Source organism: Microtus oregoni, unplaced genomic scaffold (assembly GCF_018167655.1).
Source record: "Microtus oregoni isolate MIOR12 unplaced genomic scaffold, Mior012 000008F_ref0000371, whole genome shotgun sequence".
In the NCBI taxonomy this organism is placed as follows: Eukaryota; Metazoa; Chordata; class Mammalia; order Rodentia; family Cricetidae; genus Microtus; species Microtus oregoni.
In genome coordinates, this window is record NW_024543067.1 from 17,358,518 (window position 1) to 17,383,026 (window position 24,509).

General features: G+C 45.9%; 1 protein-coding gene across 6 annotated transcripts; it reads right to left on the reverse strand.

Moving 5' to 3' along the window:
* Window positions 1–1,681: 1,681 nt before the first annotated feature.
* On the reverse strand, window positions 1,682–23,916 carry Pdp1 (pyruvate dehydrogenase phosphatase catalytic subunit 1). Of its 6 annotated transcripts, none has more exons than XM_041657236.1 (3): window positions 7,846–7,995; window positions 7,208–7,242; window positions 1,682–4,025 (listed from the first exon to the last, which is right to left on the reverse strand). In XM_041657236.1, the coding sequence occupies exons 2-3, from the start codon at window positions 7,236–7,238 to the stop codon at window positions 2,365–2,367; spliced, it is 1,692 nt and encodes a 563-aa protein (XP_041513170.1). In that variant the 5' UTR covers window positions 7,239–7,242; window positions 7,846–7,995; the 3' UTR covers window positions 1,682–2,364. The 6 variants fall into 6 exon arrangements, with proteins under 6 accessions (XP_041513170.1, XP_041513171.1, XP_041513174.1 ...); XM_041657237.1 differs by lacking the exon at window positions 7,846–7,995 and adding an exon at window positions 7,477–7,635; XM_041657240.1 differs by lacking the exons at window positions 7,208–7,242; window positions 7,846–7,995 and adding an exon at window positions 23,901–23,916.
* Window positions 23,917–24,509: the final 593 nt, after the last annotated feature.

The window sequence follows — 24,509 nt, forward strand, 5'->3', positions numbered from 1 at the left end:
TGTACCACTGTTCTGTTTATATAGGGTAGAAGTTCTTGTGAAAGGGTTAACCAGAATGGAGCACGAAGTCACTTTCTGGTACAATGGGAACATTCTTTTTAGTGGATATTGACCCCCAAATCTCACATAATAAATGTAAAGCCTTTTAATTTTATTGACTATAAATTATAACTGGACTTAAATTATTAAAATGCTATTTATTGGCTCCTCAAGTTGAATACACCTACTGCCCACAGAAAGCATACAGCGAATGCTAGGTACTATTATTAAAAACCCACGAAGGCCTCTCAGAAGCGGATGTCAAGCTTTAATTCGCTGTGGGCATTTCTCTAACCAAGGACAGCATTCAAGCCATGTTCCTTTTATCTAGTTCAGGGCATGTTACATGGACCATGAAGCACTGACTAAATATCAATACAGAAACTGAATACATAGAAGAAAATATAAATAAATCCATGAAAATTTACACAAACTGACTTTACTTCTAGACATCATGTCACAATGAGTTACAAAGTCACAACTGTGTTTAGATAACAGCATCCAAAGGTTTTTGAATACCCCCTTATCTTCATTTCCACACTGAGTTTTCATTTTTATACAGGTAGGCTGGCTTTCAGACTGCAGACACTTCTTGGGTAATAAGGCTTGCTTTTATTTCAGAGGGCACAGAAAGCAGTATTTATATTCACTGTATTATACTGAGACATTAACATAAACCTCTCCAGTGGTGGTATTAAAAACCAATTCCAAACCGTACTAAAAACGGGGTTTCATAGTGTGTATTTTTCATCTTAAGATAATGTCTCTAAAAACACTTAGAATATGTAATAGTCTTTCTCCCTCCAAAATAAAGTGGCATTTAAAAAGTTGACTTTAAAAAACAAAATCAAAAAGTACTTCAGAAAACAAATCCTAAGATGTTCTGAGCTGTAATCTTCCTGGGTCTACTTTCATTTGGAACAAATTTTGCAGCCAATATTGCTATACATTGATTTAAGAATCACAATATGGAGTCCTTGAACATGTACTTCAAAGCCTACACAATTCTGAAAGGACTCCTATATTCCCAACTAATACAACAGGCACTAATGTTTTGAATTAAAAATCTATGTGAAATTTAAACGAAGTCATAGCTATTTTTAGGTGAATAAGTGATAAAAAGATATGCACAGCTGTACACAGATCACCATTAAATGCAGGAACAAAAGTATCATTTGATGCATATTAAACTCCTAAAAAGCCTACTTGAATATATTTCTCATTTACTTTGATACAGTATTAGAAAGGACCGCATATAATTATGGAGACTGCTGCAAATACTGGATGAGACAGTGCTCTGTATCAGGCATGCACAGGCCACTAAAAAAGTGTCTTATGTATACATCTTAACACATATATTACAACCTACAGTATATTTAAAGCACTTAATAATTTTAATCCAAATTATTTTAATTGACCTAAGTGGGGACAAACAAAAAAATTCCTCAAACTGTCATAATACAATATTAAAATCTTACTACTCAAGCTGCTATCTAAACTTGTTCCATGAGAACTCCTATCACAAATGAAGATGATTTCTCAGCAGCAGTTTGCTCACCCACTACACACAGTTTGCCAAGACTTCAGGGACTCAGAACAGGGAAATGCTGGGAGCCACAGGTGACAAGAATTAAACATACAGTCTCTTTTCATTCTGGGTATCTTTATTACAGACTAAATAAAGCTTTTCATGAATACAAACTGAAAAAACACATTTTCCCTTTAGTTAACATTCACTAGAAGGATAAATAAAACTAAGAACCTTTATTGTCTTTTCTGTGTAGCAAAACAAAGTATCCCAGTTACACCGAGGATACCATGGGTCAGGAAAGAAGGGTGGTTGAGAGCTCTTTCCATTGGGAAACCTATTCTATGCACAATCACAAAAGCTTACAAACTCAGATTTCAGGTTCATGGTCATTTATGGCTTAAAGTACTGGACCTGAAAAATACTTCAGGCTAAAATAAATGTGATAATACATGGACTATTTTTTTTAAATCATGTAGTAAATACTCTCATGTACATTAGAATCTTTATGATGCTTAGTTTGCAGATAGGGACGGCATTTTTTGCCTTTACTAATATACTCCCAGAAAGATCCTTGCTTTTGATCTACTCAAGGTATTATCTGCCATTCTTCATAGCCTGAGGGCCAACAGGGCAGGAGAGACACTCGTGATGCTATGTGCTGCGGTCAGGCTGGAGCACTGGACTAGCTACAGAGAAGCAGGGGTGAAGTGTCAGGATGGCTGGCTGGAATAGCTTATTGGTTCTTTCCCAAGTCTGTCTGCCCTCCGCACTGGAGAACTACAGGGTACCAGGACTCAGTGCTCCTGGTTCTGATACGCTCCGACGACGTGAGAATTGAACTGAACTACAATGATTGTGATGTCATCTCTATACATCCGAGCAAGTTCCTCTGGAAGACTAAGCATCTTAGAGAGTCGCTCATGGTCGACGGCTCCAAACTCATTGTTGCCCACGGCATGGCGAATGAGATGGGTTGCTGCATTCTGATCCTCGAAGACCGATGACATTTTTGCTCTCCTTTCGGTTAGCAGGCCATGCATCTGTCCCAGAGTCACCTTGTACCCCCCAACAGCTATTGGCTGTTGGTGATGCATTCCAGTTAAGTACTCGCCCACAATCCTAACCACATCCTGTCTATGCATGGTCTCCCACAGCCCATCGGTTGCCAACACCAGGAATTTATCCTGCGGCCTTAAGCGGTGGTAAGTGACCTCTGGCTCAGCGGTGAGATAAGGAGGTGTATGATAGTTGGGAGGGATAAACTTGGTATACTCATTGTCATTCAGCTGGTCTGGGCCAGACTCTATCACTCTCTTCTGAAGGTCAATGCTCCACTTGAACTTCACGTCTCCAAAAGCCCTGAAAGGCATCAGCAGGCCAAGCAGGCGGTCCTGCTTCACCACGCTCTTGGCCTCGTTCTTCGGGTGCTCCAGCTTCAGGCGCTCTAACTCTCTTTCATTCTGGGCATTGTGGTCATTGGACAGCGTGACCGCAGACCACGAGCCATCTTCCTCCTGCACACCAAGCATGGCTCTACTGTCTCCAGTGTTAGCCACGTGGAGGTCAACACCATCTACATGGGCCACACAAGCAGTAGCCCCAGAAAATGCCACCCGAAGCACCAGGTAATTGAGGAAAGAATTAGGATCACCAACTTGAGCCTCCAATGAGATATCATTATCAAGTCTCTTGAAAGCATTAATTAAAGCCTCTTTAACATCGATATCAGCCGAGTCTCCAGTGTTGAGGTCTATAAGCTCTTGCCAGTAAGTCCTCAAGCTGTTGAAATACAGTTTGGACGCCTCCTTGCTGAAGTAGTCATTGGGGTGCTTATGCCACTGGAGGATGGGCAGCAGGGCCCGGCCACTCTCCACTGCATTTTCAATCTCCAGCAAAGTCTCGTGGGGTAACAAGGAAACAGCGATGTAATAGAAGAGTCTTTCACTGACTGCCTGGGAACAAGCACAGCCCGCATGACCATCAAAGACTCCCAAAAGCATCCCTCTGGTCTGCAAGCAGGTGGCTGCACTTCTCCGGTCTTCAATGGGTGCATTTGCAGGCAGCTGATTGCTGTCAAATCCAAGAACGGAACTGACATTTTTGCCATCAAATTCTGGAACTTTGAAACTGTATTCATTGGCTTTCAGGATGCTGTTGACTTGTGGAGGTGTGAGGTAAAATTTCTGAGGTGTTGAGGCGTATCTCCTTCCTTGAGTGTACTGCCACCAGCTCTCTCTCGGCCTACAGAAGGTAGCATATGCTGGATGGGGCGTGTACCTCAGGCGATTCTGAGGAACGCACGGTGGGGAACAGCAGAGATGCTTATGGTGGCAGTAACACGCAGTGCCGTAGATTCTGCTCAGCTCACAGTTACGGAGGAGAGGGAAGAACAGTTGAGTTGGTGCTGGCATGGCATCGGAGAACAGTGGCAGGGTGGATGTTCTGACTGGGATTCCTAGAGAGCAATTAGGACACATACACAGGAAAGTTACACTCCAGATTATCCAACACGCTCTGCCGTATAGAAAATACTAAGGGAATGTACATGAAAATCCGTATGCTAGGTAATCTCTACAAGGTGTTTCACGGTAATTACAATTCTCAGCCACTCATGAAGCCACGTCTGAACTATAATTTCTCTTCCCTTTGTATTTCTTTGTGCAGTACACACTGCTCGGCATACGCATGTATCTGCCTGGAGAGAGCCGAGCAGGAAGTTATGTAACACTGTGCCGCAGCAGCCTACCTGCCCAACCACCCTTCTCCATCGCTGTGCACAGTCATTTCTACATCTATGAAGACCTGTTCCTTAACCTGTAGTCAGTGTGTTGGCATTTGACAACACGCGGGTGGCTATCACTAAAAGTGTTAATATATCCTTAACAAGTGCATGTTTGTACATTATTGGTAAATAACACACATATACCACTGTATTGAAACAATGTTCATTTTACCTTAAAGGAAACATTTTCGACATAATAAAACAGGAATTTAGGGTTCTGCAAAGCTCCTTCTCTACACCACTAAGCCAGCTTAGCGAGCTAGAGTCTGTTCTTCACCAACTGACCCTGGCCACGGCACTGCACCTCTCTGGGGCTCTCCCCACTGAACTTTAGATGAACACATGGAAGTAGACACTCTAAACTCTTCAAGATTCATGCTTTTATGTTTAATGTATTGAGGCTTTGAAATCAAATGTAGTCTTTTTTGATTCATTGCTGAATTTTGCTGTGCTACTCATGATAAAAAATAATCCCAGTATTCTTTGCTCTAAACCTGGTTTTGGTATAGTGTGATGCCATTTCAGAATTTAATTAACCTGCCACCATCGTTCCTTGCTTAGCAGTCATAGAAGCAAGCTACAGAGCTACTATTTCATCTACTAGAGATTCCTGTTGACTCCTGGGGAACAGTTTCTCTTTCAGCTAAAAACAGGTATCTACTTGTCATGGGGAAGCAGCAAAGAACCATAAATTAAGCCCAAGGTTTGGATTATAACAGTATAGCATTATGAATATTCTGAAGACATTATTTTATAGTAGGAATTTATCTAGAAGGCTTAAGTGAACACATATACCACTATTTCAAATAATGTATCCAAGAAAAAAATCTTCAGTAATGTATTTTCTCTGAATTCCTAAGATATTGTCTCAAGCAGTCACTTAGAGTACAAGAAATAGACTTTAGAGCTGCTTTAAATACATTTAAAAAATTAAACAATCTTAGTATCCCCTACTGCTTCCAAAAGCAAAATATACAAAAAAATGTGAAGAATCACAGTGTTAAGCAATTTGCATGTACTTTTCGGTGGGCACTAAGGAAGTAAAATGTGAAAATGAGGGAAGAGAGAAAACCACTCAGGTTTGCATCTGCTTCTGTAGACTGTACTGAGCACACAGCTGGACAGATGTCTTGTAAACAGTAATGTGCTGACTTTCAAGAAGAGGCTTGCTTCTAAATACAAAGACAGAAGTGCACAGTGGAGGACTAGACTTTTGGGTTAGATTCCAAAGGTAAGCCTTCTGAACTGAGCACAGGAATCTCTAACAAGGACTTACTGAACGAACCATCTAGACAACAACTCAAACTGGGCACCCGAAAGTCATCCAAAGGTGAAGGGTTCTGAACTCAGCCAGGATATGTGTGCAGTGTGGTTCCACGCCACAGCGCCTTGTGCTTATAAACCGTATCTCTTCTTTAGTTTATGATGCAAATACTATCATTAAAAATTAAAACAAGGGTTCAACTTATATGGAGGTAAATTTTCTTCAGAATCTAAGCTTGTATTGCTTTAAGACAAGGTGAGTGTGGGAGGGACAAAGACCTATCAGCTTAAGTAGCATCTGCTCAGGGGATCCCCCTTAAATTCCCGTGTTCTGACAGTTTCTGTCAGTAGAAATGAATGAAATCTGGGGGTAAAAAAGCTCATAATCCATGCAGCAGGTGCTCTGAATATTCAAACTCAAGCTCTTTATGTTGTTTCCTTCACAGCAAAAGTATTTGAGGTTAAAAGTCAAAACAGCAGAGAGTGACTTATTTTCATTTGTATCTTCACAGTTAATCACAGCTTAGCATACGGATTGCATTCAATTCTTTGGCTCCTAACAAGCTTTCAAAAGAAAGGCAAATTCTTCAGGAAGTTGAATCATGAAAGTTTGCGCTGTATTTAATAATCACTCCATCAGGTCAGTACAGTACTAATTATATAGTATTTTCATCAGACCAGAAACGGTACAAGTCCATACACTACTAAATGCCTGGAAAGATTCTTAATATCCTTCTACGCTTCCTGCGATTCAAAAGAAAACCTCTGAAATCCTGATAAACTCGCTAGCTTAAAACAGAAGCCTCTTCATTAGGCAATTAAAATATCAGGATATGGTTATTGGTAATCTAGAATAATCCTACAGTCTTGCGGGGTTTTTTAAAGTTCATATACCATCGTGGCCCACACTTGGCAATCCTGTGTGCAGCCGCTCAGTCCTAGGCAGATTTGGCTGCTACTGGCAATGACTAATAAAAAGATGCGCTGTAACCAGAAACAGAAGGCGCTCCGTCCATTCTTTCTGATGTGCTCGGCAAAGCCTGCGCCAAGAAATTATTCCACTTCGTCAATAAACCCACTGGCCAAATCAATTTAAAAAATGCTACTGGTGCACCTACTCCAGAGCTTCTCGGCCTTGCAAAGCTTCTGATGCAAATGGAAATAAATACTACACTAGCCATTACACGTATCATAACCTCCGTTTATGTAATCTAATTGCATTAAACACCCTGCACAAAGACTTGGGATTTTTCAGCATTTTCTGGAAATGCCTAGCCATTTCCCATGTCGGTATCTATAGCAATGAAAAAAACAAAACAAAAAAAAAAAACAAAAAAACAAACCCTTATCCTTAAGACACCAGGCACCAAACCAGCACTTGTTTGATCAGTTTCGTCTGTCCCTACCCGAAAATCGCACTTACTAAGATATCAAAGAAATTCTTCTGGTCCAGAGAGCCTTTGTCTCCCTTTTCCTATCGCGCCCCCCCCCCCCCTTAATTCCATGCGGACCCCTAGAGCCATCCATTCATACACAAAATCAGTCACCATCCTTCCTGGGTCCCCAACACAGGTAGTTACGTGAATACCTACCAATCCGTCTGGGCCCGGGACACACACACATTCTCCTGTCATCACAACACGGAGCCGACAACATCCACAAACCGCGCGGACAGCAGCAGCGACAGCAGCAGCGGCCCATTGAAAGCAAGGCAGAGATGCTCATTAGAGGAGGCGGTGGCGGGGAGGCGGGAGCGGAGGAGGGGCGAGGTCTCGCCGCAGCCCAGTGAATGGGCAGGGAGGGAGGAGAGAACGGAGGGGGGAGAAAGGGGAGGGGAGAAGAAGAAACCAAACAAACCCACCCAGCCGGCCAGGCGGTCACCCGGCCCCAGGCCGGGGACTGCGGGAGCCCAGACGGGCGCCGCGCGGCCGCTCCGTGCAGCCAGCGCGCTGAGCCCACGGGCGCGCAGCATCTTCGGGCCCGGCCGGCGCCGCGCGGCGCCCGCTTCCGCAGACCTCGCAGACCGGCGTGGCCACGCGGGGCCGAGCGTGACAGCGGCGAGCCGAGGCGGACGTGCCACGCGCTGACAGCCAGCCCGGTACCGCCCGGGGCCCGCGGCTACTCCTCCCGACCGAGGCCCTCCACCCGTGGTCGCTGCCCACGCGCGCCCTCCCCTTCGCCGCCTCGACCGCCCCCTCCCGACGCGGCGGCGGGGGACGAGGATACGAACCGGGTCCAGGAGAGCACCCGCCGCGGTCGGCCTCGGCTGGCGGCCGCACCCCTCCGCGCGCTCCCTTCCCTCCGCACCGCCGAGCTCACCGGCGCGCGGCGGCTCAACCCAGTCCGGCCCACTCCGCGCCCCGGCCTCGCCCGGCCGCCACCCGGCCCCGCCCCCGCGTCGGCTCGTGCGCTTCCCGCCTTCCGATTGGCTGCGCCGTGCCGATTGGGCGGGACCCGGCGAACGAGGCCCGGGCCGGAGGGGCGGGGGCGGAAGAAGGCGCGCTCCCCGCCAGTTTTGTGACGTCACGGGGTCAGACCCTGCCTATTGGCTCCAGGCCCGCGCGCGCTCCCGATGCCACGCCCAGGGGCCGGGGGAAAGGAGCGTCTGCGCGCGCCGCCGCCACCGGGCCCGCAGCGGTAGGGTTGGCCCGGAGCTCGCGGGTTAGCACGGGTTAGACAGGCTGTGGGCGCTCTCGGGCTTCTCCGTGCGCGGTGGCTCCCCCGCGGGCCGGCCTCCGCGAGTGCCTGGCAGGGCCCGCGCGGGGCGCTAGGCTGGTCTGAGCAGAGGCCTCTCCTGCACCAGGCCGCCCTGGGTAGACGCTCAGCTCCCCGCCCGTTAAGTTAGGCGTGGCGGAGAATACGCATCTGGGATGTGTGTATTGCTTCATCCATTCAATACCAAGTTGCTGGTTTTAGGGTTATTAAGTCGCTATGGTGTTTTCTGTTCTTTTTCTCGATGTCCTTAGAGTCCCAGGGCTTAGGCCAAAAGGAAGTTTGTTGAAGGAATTCCTACCTTTGTAGAGTGGGTGTGTGCTCACGGTCTCTGAAGGACTTTGAAATTGCATTCCCTCCTTGGCCCTGACTCGTTCCAGGGTTATGAATAAAGACACGCAGCCAGTAAAAGTGGGCAGAACAGTGGACTTGGAGTCAGAAGAACCTTTCGAGTCATTCCCAGTGACAAAATCCACCTCCCTCCCATGAGGTGAGGTTAAGTTTAGGACCGCATACTACTGTATGTGTCCTTACCGCGGCCACAAATGTCTCTATGGGATGGTGGCTTTTTATCTACAGCCACATAGAGGCCATCTTTATGACTGAAAAGTTTCTTGGGAGATGACGGGTGAACAACTCTTTTGGCTCAATGTTAATGAGTTGGCTTTTATTTATTGCACACATTAACATAAGCTAACAAGTTGATGTGGACTAGATACAAGAACTACCAAGTTTATTAATCGGAATTGTTTAAACTTTTATGCAGTAAAGGAAAAGCTTTCTATAAACAAACTTGTAATTCGTAGTTCCTGGATCTGTCAAGCTGCCTCTTTGCCCACCCCCAGGGAAGGTTTATGGACAGATGAGAGGGAGGGGAAGGGCAGAACAGGTGTCACAGGTAACTTTCCCCAACCAAGAGCAAGGTAAGGTCCCCTTAGTTCCCTGCCTTCCTCCTCTAACAACAGTCACACTTAGACAGTTTTTATCTAGATAAATTTCCAGCATACCCCGATCCAGGAGCTCAGTGTGGCCTGAATTTGTTTTGGGTGTGTGCACAGGAAGGCAAAATTGCCCTCCAATATAAGTTTAAGAGAGGATTCCCTATTTCTCATCTTCTAACTATGCACAGTTGGGTGTGCATCTAATTAAAATCAGATGCTTTGTGGGAAGGAATATGCAGAGCTGAAAAAATGAATACAGGACCTAACCTACCAATCAAAATAGGATTCATTACAACTTCTAACAACCAAACAACTGTTATTGGCTGCACAAACAGCCCCCAAACAATAGTTCCGGCTATTCAGTGTTCTCAGGCAGCCTACTGTTCATCTTGAGAATATCTTTTTCTAATCTGTACTATTGCTTCACTTTGAATGAAATTATCTTGCTAATTTTCAAGTCTGTGTGAGTCCTTATTTCCAGCTCTTTGGATAAGAAGCCAAGAACCCGGAAAGACCTGACTGCTGCCACCAATAAGAACTGGATAGTAAGGTTCTGGAATTTGTACCTCCACGTAAACGACCTTGAGAGATGTGTTAGATTTTCTCCTAACACAGTGATGTCATTGTCGCGTAAAATCCCCTTTTCAAGCTGATTGTCATATCAGCACGGGAAATTCGAACTTCTTTTACTATATCCAACATTTTAGTTTTCTACCAGAATGGTATTGATTTCTCCATCTTATCCTTCAGGGTTCTGAATGACCTGACTATATTTGAAAATAATGCTGATTCTCAAAAAAAAATAGTTATTTGCCACTACTAAATATAGTCAAAAGAATTTGTCATCAAGATTGAATGCCAAGATATTTCTGGAATTGGAATAAGACCTCCACAGAGTGATGGCTCTGAAATAATCTCAGAGGTATAAGTTCCAGTTACATGACTGACTGACAAGATATTGCAACATTGCCATCTACAATGGCTCTAACTCCCGTGTACTGGGCCAGGTTCTTTGCCTTGGTTCTCCTCTGGCCTGCTCTTACTCTCTTTCTGGATGGAGGCTACCCAGTTGGGCTTACTTCAGGAGTGCTATTTGTTATTACATGGCCAGGGTCAGGACAGACCCTTGGATTTTGCATTGTGACTTGACGGAGCCACCAGAATACCTGTATGTATTTCAACACTGAAAAGTGTTGAGTGGTGACACCTAAACAACCTAGGACTGTTATAGGAAGGGACAAAGAGAAAGCAGGGTCTTTGAAAAATATAACTGTGATACAAAGAAAGCACTATGCAAAATAAAAAACCAAACAAACAAAATGTCTATGCTAAACGAATGCCTTTGCGATACCAACACAGAGATAAGAGGCTAGTAACCTTTAAGTTCTCTTGGCACACAGTAGATGATCCTGTAGCCTCAGAGGTTCCAGCGGGGAAGCTGAAAATAGACTCACATGGGGTGTGAGATGCCCACAGACTGATGGTTGCTGGCTGACTGGCCTTTGCTAAAATCAATTAGAAGCCTGGTTCTCCACACTTCTCCTGATTCTCTACGGGTCTTCTGGGAAGTCAGCAAGTAATTAGTAACTAAACAATCAGTACTTATTTTCTTACTCAGTATTAAGTGGATTCTTGAAATTAATGGTACTTGGAGTCTAAGTCCCTGTTGTGTTGCTCTGAAGGGACACCGTGACTAAGGCAACTTATATAAAACACAGCATTTAACTGGGGACTTGCTTACAGATACAGACAGTCCTTTATCATGATGTCAGGGAGCATCACAGCGCACAGGCAGGCATGGTGCTGCAGAAGAAACTGAGACCTCCACATAGCAGGCACAGAGAGAGACACTGGACCTGGCCTCGGTGTTTGAAACCTCAAAGCCCACTCACAGAAACATACCTCCTCTAACAAGGACACACCTCCTAATCCTTCCAACCAATTAGCCAACTGTATATTAAACATGTAAATATATGTAGTAATAGGGGCAGCGGGGCTGCGTCCCCAGCATCCCGGCTGCCTGCTCAGCTAGCTTATGCCCCGAAATAACAACACACAAACTGTATTCATTTAAACACTGCCTGGCCCATTCTCTTCTAGGTTAATTCTCACATATTAATTTAGCCCATTTATAATCATCTGTGTGTAGCACCCCAAGGTGCGCTTACCAGGGAGATTCTAGCCTAGTCCATCCTGGGTCGGAGCTTCATCCCGGGAGCGGGGCATGGCTTCTCTCTCTGAGGCGTCTGCTCCAGAGAGAGCTGTGGAGTCTCTGACCTCACTTCCTCTTCCTCCCAGCGTTCTGATCTGTTTACTCCACCTACCTATGTCCTAACCAATAAAATGGGCCAGGGCAGTGCCTTTATTAGCCAATGACCTTCCTCCATCAAATATATCAGCTATAGGGGCCATTCTCATTCAAAACACCACATTCCACCCCCTGGCCCTCATAGGCTTGTAGCCATATCATATGCAAAATGCATTTAGTCCAACTTCAGAAGTCCTCATAGCTTTTCATTGTCAATGCTGTCTAAGTCAAATATTCCTCAGAAACTTGTTAAGATGGAAACCTGGGACCAAGCGCCCACTTAACACATCCAGGCTCTCCCAGCATTCCTCAGTGCCCACCTGTTGCAGGGTCTGGCTGGCATACCTTGCCCTCTGAACTCTCCAGCCCAAGGGCGTGGCTGCCTTCTCCCTTCCTCCGCCCCAAGGTTTTCCTTTTATAATCTAGACATTTTGGTTATCTGCCCCTTTTGTGCCTTTGACCTCTTGGCTCCCTCTCTCACCTCTCTCTTCCCCAATCCCCTCATGGCCCCGCTTAGTCTGGCCACGTCCCTTCTGGACACTCCCAGAAGTCTCTGCATCTGTCTCCGCTCTCCCTTTGGTCTGTAACACACTTTCCTCCTCTGCCGCACCTGGGCACAGTCAGGCCCTTTCCTTTTTGTTCCCTTTTTTTAAGTCGGTCTCTCAATTGTAACGCCCCAGAAAATCAAAGTGAAAAAGCAGATGGCGTACTCCTAACACAGAGAGGCCATGTGTGCATTGCCACTCGTGAAGGAAGGAAAGGGAGTGTATTAAAGAAATACTGAACCAAAACAAGACTAAAACCTATATGGCCAATTCCAAACTCTGCATCTCCATGTCTGATGTCAAGGCCTCTTCAGGCATCCAGCTCCTTTCAGCTTTGTTGACTGCAACTCCGCTCCCTGTTAGAAGCTTTTCTCGACAGGTGTTCCACAACTCTGTCACCTTCATCATCTTGTCCCCACCAGTCCCCAACATAATCTAGGCTTCATTTGCACAGCTTGGTCAGTGGTCTCTCTGGACCTCCACGTAGGTACTGCCTTGCCAAAGCTTGGCCTTGCTGACTTTCCTTCGCCTTGGACAGAGTCCTCAACCCTTTATTTCAGTCCTTGACTCGTAAGCCAGAACCACCTGACTGAAGTGCCAAGTTCTTCTGCTTGCTAGAACTTGGTTAGAACCAGGGACCCTCATTGTTATTACATTTGCCTAAGCTTTCAGCTGTTGGTTTCCTGTGTGACTGAAGCTTTCCTTTAATGTCTTTTCCCAAGTTAGAAGCTTAGCTGGGTGGGGTCTTGCCCTGAGGTTACTACTGTCTTTATTCTATTTAACATCCAGCTTTTCTTTAAGCTTTTTAGCTCCTTGAACACAGGAGTTGGCTTCAGCATCACCTTTCCTGGTGTTCTTTTCCTCCCTTCCTCACTTGCTACTTTTCACTGTGGGTCTGTACTGGAATTGTCAGTAATAACCCTGTGAGAAAGTCGAAACTCAGGCCTCCTTGAAATCCCCTCTGCCAACAGTGTTAATGTAAAACTCTTCACCTTAGCCTCTGGTAGATATTTTTGTACAAGGGCAAAAAGTAGCCATATTCTTTATAAAAAAAAATCACAAGAATGGTCTCTAAGCCACTTAACTAATATCCTTCCCCTTTGTAACCTCTTGAGCTGGGTCTACCTTGCTCTAGGCACCACTTCCAAACTCCTACTAGGATAGCCCAGTAAACCCTGGTTAAAGTGTTTGTCTTAGGGTTTCTATTGCAGTGAAGAGACGCCCTGACCATGGCGATTCTTATAAAGAAGCAGTGGCTCACAGTTCAGAGGTTCAGTCCATTATCATCACGGTAGAACATGGCAACGCACAGGCAGACAAGAGGAAGCTGAGAGTTCTTTCATCTTGACTCACAGGCAACAGGAAGTAGTCTATCTCACTGGGGGTAGCTCAAGCATATATGAGACCCCAAAGCCTGCCTCCATAGTGACGCACTTCCTACTCCAACAAGGCCACTTCTTTTGGAGACCATTTTCTTTCAAACCACCACATTCCACTCCCTGGCCCCCAAAGGCTTATAGCCATTTCTTAATGCAAAAAAATGCATTCAGTCCAACTTCAGAAGTACTTATAGTCTCATACAATGGTCTAGAACTTATTTAAAGGTCTAAAGTTCAAAATCTCTTCTGAGATTCATTCAATGTTTTAACTGTAACCCTCTATAAAATCAAAATAAAAAATAGATCACATACTTCCAGTATATAATGGCACAGGATATACATTACCATTCCAAAATGTAGGGAAGGGAGCATAGTGAGGAAACACTGGACCAAAGCAAGACTGAAAACCAGCTGAGCAACTCCAAACTGCATCAAGGTGATCTGAGCTCCAACTCCTTTCAGAGTTAGTGGCTGCATCACACTTCTCTGCTTCAGCTGCTTCTGCTCCCAGTTATCAGCTCTCCTTAGCAGGTGTCCCATGACTCTGGCATATCTGGGGTCTCCAAGGCAATTCGGGCTTCAACATTACAGCTTCAAGCAATGGCATCTCTAGGCCTCCATTCAGGGACGTCCTTGGCACGTGCCTGACCTCAGTGGCTTTCCTTACTTACGTGTGCAGGCAAATTCTATAACCACTTCCTTCTCTCCTTCACTCTAAAGCCAGAACCACATGGCCAAAGCTGCCAAGCTCTGCTGCTTGCTGGGCCTCAACATGGTCCCCTCGTTTAATTTCATCTTCACCAACCAGGGCTGCCACGATTTCACCCATAAAACCTAGAGTAGCTCACAACTTTAACCACTAAGTGAATTCAAATCTTACCTCTAAGCCAGAACTAAAGAACTGGACTTTCACATTCTACTAAGGAGTAGCAATAACAAGCAGAACAGTGCGTGTTTCTATTCTCTGCCTTTATTAGGAACAATTGATTATAATTTTAGTTCCTGCACATTCATGGTGGGAAACATACAAGGCACAGAAAGATTTTATTGGTTCCACCCCTTATAAGAGGAAACTGTCAGTGTATTTGAGAATCCCACAAATACACTTCTGCAGAGCATACTTCTACTGCACTGCTGAACGGCAGCCAGGTTTTGTCAGAAGAATAAATTATAAAATGATGTTTTCCTGGATTCAGAGAACTGCTGGGCTCAGTGTTCAGTTTCCATACCACGAATCCATGACTCACCAAAAAATGACCAGGACTAAGGAGCACAGAATGTTTCCTTTGCTGTTGGCTATCACCCGCCCTTCTGACGCTTCCTGCTCTATACTGTGTCTGCAAACTCCACTCTCATCGGAACACGTATAAATCAGTATCATTGACAATGTTTAGACACAGCTCCAAGCCAGGCTCTTAGCTGAGCCTGTTCATTGGGACAAGAGTGTTTACTGTTCACTTCAACTTCAGTTTAAATCTGTCAAGCCCTGACTGGAAGCCTGTGGCCTTTGAATGTTTCGGTAACTTACAAGTTTGCGTCTCTAGGACTCCTGTGGTCCGCTGTGGCATGTCGGTGGGCACGTGGTGATCAGTTCGGTATAGGGAAAGAATCTTTTGTCTACATCTGACTGACTATACAAGTATACTTGATAAATAATTCTAGAATGCCTTATGTATTCTGGGCTCCATGTCTGAGAGAGGGAAAGAACCAACTAGACAGGCTGTGTCAGCTGGGGACTGTCGAGATGGCCCAACAGGTAAGGGCACTTATCACCACGCCTAAGGACATGGTCATGGTGAAGGAGAGAAACGACTCCCACAGTTTGTTCTCAGACCACCACTGTGGTGTGCAGGTGCACGCCTACCCCAAACCCTAAATAAATGTACTAAAACACACCAGCTTATGATGAAACTGTTGGTTAGACATTGGCAGGGATAATGTGTAACAGTGTACAATAAAAAATTATCCACAAAGTGCTCAAGAAATAAGAAAGATTGTTTCTCTCTCCAGGGGAAGGAGGGAAGTCAGCAGAACTATTCCCTGGACCCAGTCCTAGATTTGGGCTTCAGGGTAATAATAGAATTTTCACTAACTTGTGGCAGAATGGGTTTTTAAATGGTGGACAATGATTATAAAACCCCCACATTCCATGAGGTAGCTGATTTAGCTAAAGTTGTGATCAGTCCATAAGTTTTCTATTGTGCTTTCTTTTCTGAAGTCATGATAATAATATGTGTGATAGGTTTCTCTAATTGGAAAATGAAACTCAACAGACTCATTCTAGTCTTTTGGGGGGTTTTCTTAGTTAAGGTTTCAGTTGCTGTGAAGAGACACCATGACAACAACGGCAACCCCTATAAAAGAAGACATTTAATTGGGGTGGCTCACCTATAGTTTCAAAGCTTCAGTCCATTATCATCAAGAAAGGGAGCATGGTGGTGTGCAAGAAGATGTGGTGCTGGAGAAGGAGCCGAGAGTGCTACATCTGACAGGCAACAGGAAGTAGACTGACAGTCACACTGAGGGAAGCTTGAGCATAAGAGACCTCAAAGTCCACCCCCACAATGACACACTTCCTCTAACAATGGAAGTTAGACCCCACCTCCTAATAGTGCCATTCCCTTTGGGGGCCATTTTCTTTCAAACCACCACAGGGCAGTATTTATTTATTGATTAGTTCTTCAAGGCCAAAAGATTAGAGCCTTGTTGGTGATGGTTATACATAGGTTGTCATTGGAAGAGAGAGGAACTCCTGCTTATTGACCTAGTAGCTGCCTAGCCACGTCTGCAGTAAGGAAAAATTAATTTGCAGGAAAGGAAAAGAGTTGTGTACTTGCTTTACAGCTAGTTTTAAATGCTTTCCTTGTACTTTTCTGGTGAGTATCGGCAGAGGAGAAAAGGCCTCCAGAAGTGGAGAATGTGAACTGCAGAAAGCAGTTAGCAACAGAGGAACCAGAATGGGAACTCTTCCCACCCCAACCTTACACCATTAAGTAAAATTAAGTTTGAAGATAGATGGCTTCCACTTCTGTATTGCAGACTTAAAAAGAACCTTTGCATACGGCGCCTGTCCCTGCTGCCAGATTTTTGCCAAGGGAAGGGAGGAAGAATGAGTTATTGGATATGTACGTCTAAGCAAGTCATCAGTAGAAGAATCTTTAGATGCCTGTGCTCAGTGACCTCATCCAACTTTCTGGCTGTAGCAAAGTTTCCCGTCCATTCAAGCATGGACCGTTCCAGAACTGCACCCACAACTTCTGTGAATGTGTCGTCTTCGACGAGGGACTGAAGGAAAACCACAAGGACCATCGAAAAACTGAGGAATATCAAAGGTGTTTAGATTAGGTGCAGGGTGGGATTTCTGTGGCTGAACTCTGAGGGCAGTGACCTTACAGGACCTTATCTGTCCTGAGCTCCTCCCAATGTGAGCGAGCTTCAGAAACTATCAAAGATTTCCTTGAAGGCTTGCCAAACAATTGTAAACAATGAGTTTCATTTCCCTGTGAAGACTCAAGCAAGAGCGCTCTGAGGTCAGACGTGTGCGTTATCCAAGTCCTTGTCCCAGCCTTTGCCAGCCCTGCTTCCTGCTCTCGACATCAAGGTTTAATGCCCCTTCATGGGTCTTTTCTAAGTGGATGGGATGTGCATGTGGTGACCACAAGCTGCTGCTCTTAAGTCTTAGGGTCTAATATTGCTGTATTCTGGGAAGAATGCCATTTTTTTTGTGTTGTTTTTTGTTGTTTATTTCTCCCATGCATGGTTCTGATCGAAGGCTAATTAGTTCTTTCAGTTCCCAGGAAACTAAAACATCTGTACTTGATCAAAAAGTACACCAATATTTCTAGGGCAGATCCTTTCTTTTGATTAACTATTATATATTTAATCAAGTGAACCAAAATTTCTTATCAATATTTCTAGGCAAGGTATAGAAATAATAAAAATTTATGCAAATTATATAGCCTGTCCACAATCCTCAGACCGCTTCCTTCCGATGACTTTTACCAATGGAAATATCAGGTGATGGTGGTAACCCACCAGGTAGGATGACGGAATTGTTCCTACTTCCTATTTTGTTAAGGAAAGAGAGAGGTGGAAAGATGTGACCTTAGGGAGTTCAGTCCTAACCTAGGGGCAGTCCTTACCTGGGGTAAAGTCCTAACCTGGGGAGTAGTCCTAACCTAGGAGTGTAGTCCTAACCTGGGGAGCACTCCTAACCTGGGGTGCAGTCCTAACCTAGGAGTGCAGTCCTAACCTGGGGAGCAGTCCTAACCTTGGGAGCAGTCCTAACCTGGAGAGCAGTACTAATCTGGGGAGCAGTACTAACCTGGGGTGCGGTACTTACCTGGAGTGCAGTACTAACCTGGGGAGCAGTCCTAACCTGGAAGTGCAGTACTAACCTGGGGAGCAGTCCTAACCTGGGGTGCAGTACTAACCTGGGGAGCAGTCCTAACCTAGGAGTGCAGTCCTAACCTGGGGTACAGTCCTAACCTAGGAGTGCAGTCCTAACCTGGGGTGCAGTCTTAACCTAGGAGTGCAGTCCTAACCTGGGGAGCAGTCCTAACCTTGGGAGCAGTCCTAACCTGGGGTGCAGTACTAACCTGGGGAGCAGTCCTAACCTGGGATGCAGTACTAACCTGGGGAGCAGTCCTAACCTAGGAGTGCAGTCCTAACCTGGGGAGCAGTCCTAACCTTGGGAGCAGTCCTAACCTGGGGTGCGGTACTTACCTGGGGTGCAGTCCTAACCTAGGAGTGCAGACCTAACCTGGGGAGCAGTCCTAACCTTGGGAGCAGTACTAACCTGGGGAGCAGTACTAACCTGGGGTGCGGTACTTACCTGGGGTGCAGTCCTAACCTGGAAGTGCAGTACTAACCTGGGGAGCAGTCCTAACCTGGGGTACAGTACTAACCTGGGGTGCAGTTCTAACCTGGGGTGCAGTACTTACCTGGGGATGCAGTACTTACCTAGGGTGTGGTCCTAACCTGGGGAGCAGTACTAACCTGGGGAGCAGTACTAACCTGGGGGTACGGTCCTAACCTGGAAGTGCAGTCCTAACCTGGGGAGCAGTCCTAACCTCGGGAGCAGTAGTAACCTGGGGAGCAGTCCTAACCTGGGAGCAGTACTAACCTGGGATGCGGTCCTAACCTGGAGGTGCATTCCTAACCTGGGGTGCAGTCCTAATCTGGGGTACAGTCCTAGCCTAGGGTGCAGTCCTAACCTGGGGTACAGTACTAACCTGGGGAGCAGTCCTAACCTGGGGTACAGTCCTAGCCTAGGGTGCATTTCTAACCTGGGGTGCATTCCTAACCTGGGGTGCAGTCCTAACCTGGGGTGCAGTCCTAACCAGGGGTACAGTCCTAGCCTAGGGTGCAGTCCTAGCCTAGAGTGCATTCCTACTCTTGGGAAGCAGTCCTAACCTGGTCTAGCACACAGAGCTAAGTCTTGACACCTGTCCGCCCTGAAATGACCAGCTGGACTGTCAGAGGTGAGAGGAACTGAGAAGGCCTCTATTCCCCCTTTCATCCACACACTTGAGAGAAACAGATTTCATAATTAAAAGGAAGCAGAGGAGTCAAAAGGTTGCAGCTCTCCTTCGGGAAGCCTGGGGTAAAATTGAGTTGAACTAACCTGGAAGAACACAACTTTTTGCTATTAATTCATGCAGCCTGTCATTACTGGACACCTGGTGTGTGCCTGGCATTATTCTGGACACTAAAGATAAAACAGGACCATGACCCTGTCCTCATGGAGCTTGCAGCCTGGTGGGAAGAACCATACAGCCCGAGTTTCACAGGAACCCCACGGCGATCCTGTCCTCCTATGGCACAGGGATGCCCTGGGACTTGGCTTGGTGCTTTCTGCAGCCTGAGACCCGTGTTTATTATTCCCTCAGAGACCGCGGGGTGTGTTTGTGGTACACCAAGTACCAAAGCCATAACTTCCAGCTAAAGTAGAGAGTATTTCTGACCTCGCAGAAATTATTGTCTTGGCCACGAGTATCTATTTTTGTTCATGTCCTCTTCAGTAGCCAGCGATGAAACGGCCACCCTGCTGAAGAGTCATAGAATAGGCTCTGTGTTATCCATGGTACTGCAGGCTTGACACGCTGAGAAGCCCACTTTGATTTGCTCAACGTCATTGTGTGCTGAAAGCCTTGGGGCTGCCTCCCTGTGGTTTGGCTGTTTAATACATTTAACTTTTAATACGCCATCGTAAGTTTCAAGGTATTTTGGGGGTCAGGGGTACAGGGGACTGAAACTAAAACAGTGCATCAATGCGAATCTTAACAAAGATTAGAAAGCTTAGATGAGACCAAAGCCTAGATGACATTGTTTGGTTGGTACGGCTGTGAACATGCCTTCAGGTTTCTGTAGGCTGGCTCGTGGTTTGTAAAGGAGGAAGGCTAGTTTTAACCTTAACCTCACCTCTACCCCTTGTAAAAAAACATGAGACTCAAGCTGAACATGTTAGGTATTGGATTTCAGCTGTGGAATGATGTTTCGTGTCAGTATTTTCTTTCTTATCTGGACCATGTTTAGACATTAGGAATGGGAGCTCTCTCAAGTATGCAGATGGTGGGAAAAGACATGTCTCTTGCAGGGTCCCCGGCCAAAATGTAAGGACAGCTAGTTGCTACTCAGCCTGTCTTGAGTTAGCAGGTTTTCACCCCAGCCTTTGACTCCCAGGACATACTGATAAATAGAATATAGAAACTTAATTTAAACCTACATAGCCCTGCAGCAGAGCTGAGCGGCAGGACCAGAAGCCCCGCCAAGGCACATCCTGAGTGGCCTGCAAGGCGCTAACTACAAGAATGTGGGGCCTCAGACAATAATTAAAATATCAGCTGCTAAGCCGACAGAAAAGCATCAGGGTCCCAGCTCCTCCCTGGCTCTGGTTGCAGGTTCTACTCCTAACTCTACGTGTTCTTAGGGACTCAAATAAACATGGCTCATGGCCAAGCAACTAAAATAGGAGGTATTATAGCCAACAGTGCTTTCAACGTTCAGCTTTTAGTGTTAAAAGGTAGATCATAGCCAGGGAATGCTGCTGGTTTCCCCAAACTGTACCAGCCAAACTACATCTCCACAACCAATATAAATCCAGGTCATTCTCCCAAACCTTTGGATCCTAGACCCAAGAATAATGAAAAATGAGTGCTTATGAGCCTATCCAGGAAGCTGGAAGCCTTTTAACAACACTTCCTGCCATCAGAAAAGTGGAATATGGTCCACAATAAGAAGAAAGTTTAGCCAAAATTTTAAAGCAAGATCCAAGAAAAAGACACTAGAATGTCAAAGATAAACATGGTGATCCTGCTGGTCAAACACCAACAAGCCACACTCCTAAACTCCATCTTGCTAAACTTTCAAAGTGTTGGGATAAGGAGCCTTCTGAAGCTTAAGAGTAAATGTCTTTGTTCTAAGTCCTGGTGATTCCGTGTTATAGCAATAAGGGTCTGAAAAGAAATGAGCACAAAAAGTGGAAGGGGTGCTTCTGGGAATGGCTTCCTCAGCCCAGCTCTGTGAAGCAGCGACCTTGGGTTGCCCTCCAGTAGGCTGTAGGAAGTTGATGGCCCTTGCAATCCAGGAAGTGTCTACTGATGAAACCAACTTCTGGAGGATTTCACAGTCAGACGTAAACAACTTCTACCCTTGACGTCATAGAATCCCCAAAACCCAAGACCACAGTCCAAGGCTTGGTGTTCCGTGAAGTCATGGCTGTTGCTTAAGTCAGTTCATTCACGGTTCCTCTGGCTCACAGCCAAACACTTACTAAGATGTGCGCTAGTTAAGGTCTGTTTTCTGACCTTTTAGTCAGAAAATGGGGTCAAACACCTTATTTTAGTTAGATAAAGGCATTGTTGTATTTTCAAAAGCTACTTTTAGTGTTATGTGGTAAACCTACTTCAACTGGGTGAACAAAAGAAAACTATTAAACAGATTTCTTTGGGGAATTTTGCTAGAATCTAAGCTACATTCTAGAATTTCTCAGCTATACACAGCCAGAAATCCCTGAGGTATCTTTATGCTGGGAATGATGTACTCTATGAAAGCCTAAACCCATTAACAGGAAGCCTGAAGAAATCCATGTTGCATTTAAATTACCTCTTCCAGTTTTCACCGACAGCTTGGAAGTCTGTGTATATAGTTTGCCTTAAACTCCGAGGCAGGGAAAGTAAGAACATCATAGCAGAACAGTAATCCTGCAGGGAAATAATGCATAAGAACATGAGCAGTCGCGAGCACCCAAGGGCGTGAAACCTGCTCGGATAGCTGTGGTTTGGCTCTGGAAACTTGTTTTGAAGTTTTGAATATTTGTGCTCCAGCTTAGTGGCCTCCTTTTGGGAGTTTGGGGCCAGCTAACTGAAGTAGGTCACTTGAAAGTCATACATAGGTGGCCCCTAATTTCAGCCCCACACCCTGCTCCCTGTTTTGCCTTTGTGCCAGGAGCCCGCATTGCGTCATTGCGTGTTCCCACGGCTGGCAACTCCACCATGTCTCCTTTGAGGTGACGAACTGAGACCGTCTGAAACTGTAAACTACACGTACCGCGGCTTGCATCCTGACCCACATACCGCGGCAGTTCTTGCTTGTGATCCTGACCCTTGAGAAGCAGAGGCAAGGATACTTAATCAGTTCTAGGCCAGCCTGGATTACTTAGCAAGTTCCAGGCCAACCAGGGATACCTAGTAAAAATCTCAACTCAAAGAACAACAGGCTGGAGAGATGGCTGAGTGGGTAAATGCTCGCTGTGCAAGCATAAAAACTTGAATTCAGATCAGCAACACTGCATGAAAAGCCAGGTGTGGCTTGTGTATCTCTAACTCCGCTGCTGAGGGTGGGGGCTGCAGATCCCTGGGTTCACTGCTAGTCATTCCAGTCTGAATGGTAGGGTCTGGGTTTAATAAGAGCCCTTCTCAAAAGCTAGAGAGTAGTAGAGGAAGGTACCCCCACTGACCTCTGGTCTCCCCAACACATGCTTACATACACATGCATGTGCGCACACACACACACACACACACACACACACAAGTATATATGTACACACATTAAATGGAATAAAAAGTACATTTAAAAATTGAAACTATTGTGGCCATATTGGGGTCTGAGGGACATGCAGCTGCTGGGGCCACACCAACCTGAGTGGCCTGGGTGTCATCCAGACATGAACTGCTACTGAGGGTCCTGTGTGGCCCACTGCAGTTAGAACCAGGGGCTATGTTGATGTCTATGGCTCCTGTTACCATCGAAGGTCATGCCTGCTCTATGTTGAGGTCCCTTGCCATATTACCACCGGGCCCTGTGAAACATGTGTTGAACCATATGTTGGAGTATGAAGGCCATGCTGAACTGGTCCTGCCTCTCACTGGCCTAGGAAAAGCTGATCCCCCCCCCCTCACTGGAGAGCCTCCCCTACTCCCACTGGGAAATGAGTGGGATTGGGGTGCATGATCTGACATTCCTAAAGAATCAATAAAAGTTATGTTTAAAATTTAAAAAAACTCCCTGAAACTCCAAGCCAAAATTAATCTCCCCTCAACTTGTTTCTGTTGGGTATTGTCTTAGTTAAGGTTCCTGTTGCTGTGAAGAAACACTATGACCACGGTAATTCTTGGAAAAGAAAGCGTTAAATTGGGGCTTGCTTACAGTTTCAGAGGGTTAGTCTTTTATCATAGCAGAGAGCATGGCGGGAACATTGCAGCACACAGGGTGCCAGAGCAGTAGACACCACACACATACACATACACACACACAGATACACACACATACACATACATACACATACATACACATACACACACATATACACACATATATAAACACACACATACACACATATAAACACACACAAACATACATACATACACACACACACACACACACACACACACACACACACACACTGGGGGGGGGGGGAGGGAGAGAGAGAGAGAACTAGGCCTTGCATGGACTTTTGAAACCTCAAAGCCCATACCCAGTGACACACTTCCTCCAACAAGGCCACACCTACTCCCACAAAGCCACACCTCCTAATCCTTCCCACATAGTGCCATTCCCTGCCAACTAAGTGCTCAAATATATAAGCCTATGGGGACCACGCTTATCCAAACCTCCCCAGGTGTTTTGTCAAATAATGTAAAAGTAACTACTGAGTGACCTTTACGACCTGCTTGTATTTCTTGGAGGAAGAGGATCTGGAAACCATGGAGGAGCCGACTAGATTAAAGGTTTAGGAACTTGTGAGAAGTCTAAGGCTGCAGACAAGTAGAAGGACAACACAGCGTGTTCTTGCAGAGTACTGCACACGGAATACCGGGATCGACATGCATGCTAAGGCAAACCCTTGGGTCTTTCTCTTCTCCACCTTCCATATATGTAGAACTCTAATCTTTACCTACCTGTTTGATTGACAGCTTCAGCATATCTTTCCAGGCTCTTCAGGTTCTGGCCCCACCCTTGCTGATGCTCTTATACACCATGAACCCTCTGTCCTGTAGTCCAACAGCCTTTGCTCAGGCTAGCCCACACCTTATATGTCTTTTCCTTTCATCTCTGGCTATGAGCTTTTCCTGAAACTTGCCCTAATAAGGCTACCTACTTTGACATGGTCTCTGATTGGTCCCTCTGTCCCTTATCCTCATCAGTCTCTCTCCTTCAGAGTGTCCCAGAACCAGGAACAGGACACAGTGTTCGTTCAGCTCTGTGGCAGAGGAAAAGCTGTGGGCTCTGGAGTCCTGTCATCTGAGTGCTGTGCCCACCCCCTCCCCCGAGGACTCTGGCTAGCTCCTTAGACATCACCTGCCCCCACACGATTCTGTAATTGCCTGTACACCTGTGTATTTCACATTTGGCTGTGTCCACCTTCGGACACGCGTCTGTACTACCCTGGCAAGGAACATGGTCTGGAAGCCCCTGCAACTGTTTCCTGTGGGAAGCTGAGGGAACTCATCCATCCCAGTTGCTTTTCTTTCTAACCTTGGAAAGTTACATAACCTACCCATGACTTT

Excerpts from the sequence above, each read along its gene's own strand:
- Pdp1 (XM_041657235.1), bottom strand. The coding sequence starts at position 7,340 with ATGAGCATCTCTGCCTTGCTTTCAATGGGCCGCTGCTGCTGTCGCTGC. Across the intron at positions 4,026-7,207 it reads TCCCGGGCCCAGACGGATTG|GAATCCCAGTCAGAACATCC; the intron begins GTAGGTATTCAC and ends ATTGCTCTCTAG.